The sequence below is a fragment of the Bidens hawaiensis genome, unplaced genomic scaffold (assembly GCF_021521415.1).
Source record: "Bidens hawaiensis isolate Kalapana, Puna unplaced genomic scaffold, B.hawaiensis_p1.1 tig00019696_1, whole genome shotgun sequence".
Taxonomy (NCBI): Eukaryota; Viridiplantae; Streptophyta; class Magnoliopsida; order Asterales; family Asteraceae; genus Bidens; species Bidens hawaiensis.
In genome coordinates, this window is record NW_027492994.1 from 281,808 (window position 1) to 287,800 (window position 5,993).

Below are 5,993 nucleotides of genomic sequence, written 5' to 3' on the forward strand. Positions count from 1 at the left end.
GTTCCTCCAAAGGTACAGATCTTCATCCTCTGTATCTACATCTTTCATTTTTTCCGTTAATTTGTAATAGATAGTGATATAATTAAGCTCGTTCGTTTTCATCATTTAAATTGAATTACACCTTCGAATGCTAATGTTTAATCAGTTGTTGATGATGGAACTGATAATGTGTTATGAATTTTATTTATACGCAGTTAACGAAGGAAAACCCAGCAAAAATGAGGTACGTGTTTAGATTCAGCCATTGCAATTTTGCTTGTTTTCATTGTCTGATTTTTATTATTTTTTAATAAAATTTATGTATAGCTGAGTCTGGACTCTGGAATCTATTTTATGACGTCTATCAATCTGTATTATGATTTTAGCGGTGTTAACGAGTCGACCTGAGCTCAACTAGGCTCGTTTTGACCTCGAGAGCTCGAGCTCAGCTCGTTTCGAGCTTTTTTTTCAAGCTCAGGCTCGGGTTTGTCTTGCATATTTATTATATATGTTTTTAGTTACTGTTATATAGTTTGAAAAAAAAAACGTTTAACACAGTACCTTAAACGAGTTAAACCTCGGCTCGAGCTCGGTTCTGCAGTGTAAAATTATAGCATAGATGTTCAAAAGAGATCAAATTTAAAAATACCAGAAGCTTGAGCTCGGGCTCGATAGCTAAATGAGCTTTATTTGAGGTTCGGGTTCTTTGGCTTGAGCTTGAAAAGGCTTGGCTTGTTTTGAGATTTTTATCTATCTGATTTTGAGTAGCTCGCGAGCTTGTTTGCACCTCAAATTATGATAATTTTGTGGAAGCTGGTTTTGTTGTGCAAAAAGTTAGATTTTTAAAAAGAAGATTGACATTAATTTGGTTTAATTCTGGAAGACATTTTTGGATATCTATTTTTATCTGTTTTGGTTTTATGACTGTTTATTTTTAATTTTTATCATTGATTTTTACAGTAAGCTTCAGAGTGAAGCCTTGCGTGAAGCCATTACTCAAATTACCACCGATGCCAAGGAAAAAAAGCGTAACTTCACTGAGACAATCGAGCTTCAGATCGGGCTTAAGAACTACGACCCACAAAAGGACAAACGTTTCAGTGGCACCGTGAAATTGCCTCACATTCCTCGTCCTAAATTGAAAGTTTGCATGCTTGGTGATGCTCAGCATGTAGAAGAGGTAGGTTTTCGTTATTCTGTTATAAATCTTTGTTACACGTTATGATATACAAATGACTCGAACTCGTCTGTTGGTATTTTCAGGCTCAAAAGATTGGCCTTGAATACATGGATGTTGAAGGTCTCAAGAAGCTTAACAAGAACAAAAAGCTTGTTAAGAAGCTCGCCAAGAAACACCAAGCGTTTTTGGCTTCTGAATCTGTTATTAAGCAGATTCCCCGTTTGTTGGGCCCTGGTCTAAACAAGGCAGGTAAGTGTATCAGTTGAAACAAATTTGGTTTTTGTTATGTTTGTTGTTGTTTTAAGCTTTAAATACTTTTGTTTATGGTAATGCAGGTAAATTCCCGACACTTGTTACTCATCAGGAGTCTCTTGAGGCTAAGGTGAATGAGACGAAAGCAACTATCAAGTTTCAACTGAAGAAAGTGCTGTGTATGGGAGTTGCTGTCGGGAACTGCAGCATGGAGGAAAAACAGATTTTTCAGAACGTGCAGATGAGCGTTAACTTTCTGGTTTCGTTGCTGAAGAAAAACTGGCAGAATGTGAGTTAGTTTTTTCTAATCATGTGTTTGATAAGTTGATCTAATCGTGTCTTATTGGTTATTAGATTTGAGATCTTATTATCGTTTTAAATTGATTCTTGCAGGTTCGTTGTTTGTACTTGAAGACAACCATGGGAAAGCCGGTTCGCATCTTTTAGGTGTTTTATCTTTTTTTTTGTTTGAGGTCAGTTTTTGGAAGCATTTTATTTAATGGGTGCTATTGTTTTTGACTTGATGGATGTTTGTTTACTTATTGTATTAGATGCTGTTATGAACATTATGTTTAATGGTTACAGACCTTTTTTTATTCTTCTATTTGTTTGTTTGAGTTTCATTCATTCATCAGCTTGCTCCAGAATTACAAGATTTTTGTAAATCATAGAAACTTGCTGACTCACCAGAATTCTGGTTGGACAGCTTTTTTTTCAAATTTTCAATGGTTTGCAACTTGAAACAGGCTGTTACTTTTTATCTATTTTTGAAACTTCAATTCAAACAGGCTTAAGACAATAAAACTTAAGTATTTATTGTCTAATACCGTCAATTTTGATTTTTATACGTTAAAATTGCGTTATGATATACATTTAATCACCTAAATGGTGTAAGAAATAAAAAATAGGTTGACCTTGCTTCTCAAACATGATGTGTTTTAGAGGTGCACAAACTGGGTATTCTCAGGAACCGGAACCGGGTATAGTCAACAAAAGTCAAAATCGGGTCTGGGTAGGAACCGGTTCCGGGTATAGTCGGGTATTTGACTGGGTTTCGGTTCCATCAGGTTTTTTTCGGGTTTCGGGTAAGGTACAGCCGGGTTTTGACCGGGTATTGAAGGAACCGGTTACACCGGGTCCGGGTTGGTTCCGGTTCCACTTTCAGAGGGAAACCCAAGACCCGGTCCATACCCGTAGGGTAGAGTCCGGTCCGGTTCCAGGTAGGAACCGCCGGGTCGGGTCCGGACCCGGTTGTTTTGTGCACCTCTAAATGTGTTTGTTTCAAAACTGAATCGTACATTCTAAGTTGAACCTAAATCAAAATTTTCTGTGTTATGTTTTTGTTTCTTGACGATTTACTTCAACTCGAAACTGAGATTAATTAACCCAAAAATTTATTACCAACAAAAAATGATATGGTTTGAGCAGGCAAATCATTTGCAATATAAAATTTAAACAGTGTAAAACAATTGCTATTTGGCAGCCTTTATTGAATAGAGAAGTAGCTATTAGTCATGAGAAAGAGCCAATCAATCATATGTAGTCATCCTTCTATAGCTCTAAAAGCTCTCATGTTAGTTCTTTTTGGTCTACTCAAAACTCAATTACATTTACGTTTTGTTCTTTTTTAATTATACATTATTGTCGTATACTAACTTTAGTTAAATTTTTAAATACTTCAGTTAAAAAAATCTAAAAGATAAAAAGTTATCCAAAAAGAAAAGAAGTTATAAGAATTAGATTAAAATTACTTCTTTTAGTTCTTGTTCTTAAAGACCACATGTCTAGCGTAAACTATGTTAAAACTCATCTTATTACTAGTCATTGGTTGTGTAGATCTCAGTTTGGACCGGAAATAACCGAAAACAAACCAAAATAGCTCGAAACCAGGATCGTATGCTGGTAAATCAAATTGTTACTCGGTTTGTCATTAATAAAATATTCTTATTTTTTTAAAGATAGTAATAGATTTAATATTATACTTGAATTAGAAACACCATCTATGACACCATGTTGCATATGGGACATAAGGTGTTGCATTTGTTTAAAGAGAGGTGATTTTCCAAAAATGATAGCTATCTAAAATATATTACATAATAAGCACAAGAACGTTGAAAAGGTGTAACTATTTATCCCTTTTTTAAGTATTATATATTTATAATATTACTTTTAATGGAAAATATTCTTAAGTGGGTTACCGTTTTTGTAAAATCTTTAAATCGAAATACTCAATTTCAACAAAAAAAAAGCGACTAGTATAGTGTACTTTAACAATACTCTTATTATATTTTGTTTGAAAGAAAAAAAAGTGATCTTATTATTATCTTTTCTTTAATGATTAATATTTTCATCATGTTTTAACAGAGACTAGAACTCATAATCTTTTAATTGAAGTTCATATACTAGGCCAAACTACTGATTATTTTAAACTAGTTTTTAACCCAGCGCATTGCACCGGAAAGGCCGGTAAAACTCTAACGGTGGTAAAACCCAGGTGTTGAGCCGTTAAGTCGATGCGAATTCGATCTATGACGTACGTTATTGTACCGGAATTAAAACCAAATATAAAACAAAAAAACTATAAAAATTGAGGTGGACCAATGAGGTGACTCGAGCGTTGGTAAAACCCAACCGTTGTCGATCCCGGGCGTTGAAACGGTGAGTCTACGGGATTCGGTCGGTTTCCGTCACGTTCGTTAAATAACGGAACAAAAAAAATTGGCGTTCGGTCGGTCTTCGTTACGTTTTTAATGATTACTAAACTAAAAAACAAAAACACAATTTGCGGGTCAATTCGGTGCCGCAAAATGGCCCAATAAGACACTTGCGACAGCAAACTTGTAATTTGTTAGTATAATATGTAATTTATTCATGTTTTAGTTTTCTCAAACTGTATTTTAGTGAATTAATTTATTAATTTACTAATTTGTAGAAGCCATATTTTGACTACTAATGGTGGATAACAAGATTATTTTATTTGAAATAAAAAGCATGCAATTTTAACATAACGAGTTTTTAAAACTTACTCGTTGCATTGTGTTTGAGACACGGTAAAAAAATACGTTAACATCTTAAAATCTGAATGCTACTTTAATCACAAATGAAAAGAAAAATATATAACTAAACTCTAAGCAAAATCAGTAACTGACACTTCGTGGCTCAGTACTCCGCTATGGCCGCAAGAGAGGTTGTCACGCTAAATAGCGGAGTGTCGTCATAGCCTAGACTGAAAATTTAAACGATAAAACCAAGAACAACATAAGGCAGCAACAAACTCCTTTGTTACAAACGACCGGAAATGACACCATTACAGCTGCAAAACACCGTCATGGCGCCACCACACCGCTGTCACAGAGTGTTCCCAAATGGAACAAAGGTGCACATCATAGTCATACGTACAATTGATGAAGCAGTGAGCCAAACACACTACCGCACCATTGCTGCCACCACACCACCACCTAGGGTATCCAAATGGAGGCTGACATCAGTAAGGCAACCATTCCCACTTGCACAAATTTAATCGTATATTAGAGCATTCTCATCGGGTTTCCCAAAATTTTGTGAGGGGAGATGTAAATTATAGGGTGAGGTTTTGAGTAGTTATGAGTGTAAATTATAGGATGGAGAGAGAAAATGTAGTGATTTTTTGTAAATTTGGGGAAGATAGTGATTTTTTTTGTAAATTACAGGGTGAAGAGAGAAAACTATAATGATTAAAGTACAAAAAAAATATTATTTAATTAAAAAGAAGAGAAAAATATAGTATTTTTAGTGTAATTATAGAAATGGGGATAAGAGATCGGTTAAGAATGCTGTTAAACTACAAAGATACAACCCAACAAGGTAGCAGCACAACAAAGTCAACCAATAATGTAAATGAATAGTGACAACTTTGCGGGAATGGAAATTTGAAAATAATATACGGTAAGTTAAATAGTCACTATACTATTATAAGTTGAATAAATAAATCAAATACAACTTTTTATGGAGTTGTGGTTTCGCACAACACCTTTAGAAATCATACACATTTTTTAGTGTAATATACTTATATACGTGCTTTACCCAAAGGTAACCGACAGTTTATAATGGTTTTATCAAATCCTTTTACCTAACAAAAATCAAATCGTTTTTTACCCCGTCCATTTATCAGAAAAGTAAGCTACCAATATTTATCCTATTCTTCTCTTCTCTTATGTAACTAGGTTTAATGTATTACACAATTTTTTTTGGTTGTCTAAGAAACCCACAACTTGAAAAATAACCCCCTTGACTCAACCAACAAATTGCTTCAGACGAGACTCGAACCTTACCCGCAATCTATTATATGGAAAGCTATGAAAGTACCATTGGAGCAATTGGCGTGGTTGTCTACTATCTTTCGGAAAGGCCAATTTCGTAAAAAAAGGATTCCCCTTACAAGCCGCAAGAGGCCCAAAAAGAAAATAAATTACAAAATACAAAAGGAACTACAAACCGTCTATAAATTATAACGAAAAAATAAACGAAATTAAATTTGCACCACTCCAAACTACCTCCGGCGTGGTGTCTACTACTTTACTGAAAATTGATCTGTTTCTTAACA

At 34.5% G+C, this 5,993-nt stretch overlaps 1 protein-coding gene across 1 annotated transcript; it reads left to right on the top strand.

Annotated features, from left to right (window-relative positions):
* The first annotated feature begins 206 nt into the window (after positions 1 to 206).
* Positions 207 to 2,009, top strand: LOC143559088 (large ribosomal subunit protein uL1-like). The gene is made up of 5 exons (XM_077047779.1): positions 207 to 223; positions 940 to 1,159; positions 1,243 to 1,408; positions 1,495 to 1,700; positions 1,805 to 2,009. The coding sequence occupies exons 1-5, from the start codon at positions 219 to 221 to the stop codon at positions 1,856 to 1,858; spliced, it is 651 nt and encodes a 216-aa protein (XP_076903894.1). The 5' UTR covers positions 207 to 218; the 3' UTR covers positions 1,859 to 2,009.
* Positions 2,010 to 5,993: the final 3,984 nt, after the last annotated feature.

Coding starts and splice junctions, on each gene's coding strand:
- LOC143559088 (XM_077047779.1), top strand. Junction 1,160..1,242: donor ATGCTCAGCATGTAGAAGAG/GTAGGTTTTCGT, acceptor TGGTATTTTCAG/GCTCAAAAGATTGGCCTTGA. Junction 1,409..1,494: donor CCCTGGTCTAAACAAGGCAG/GTAAGTGTATCA, acceptor ATGGTAATGCAG/GTAAATTCCCGACACTTGTT.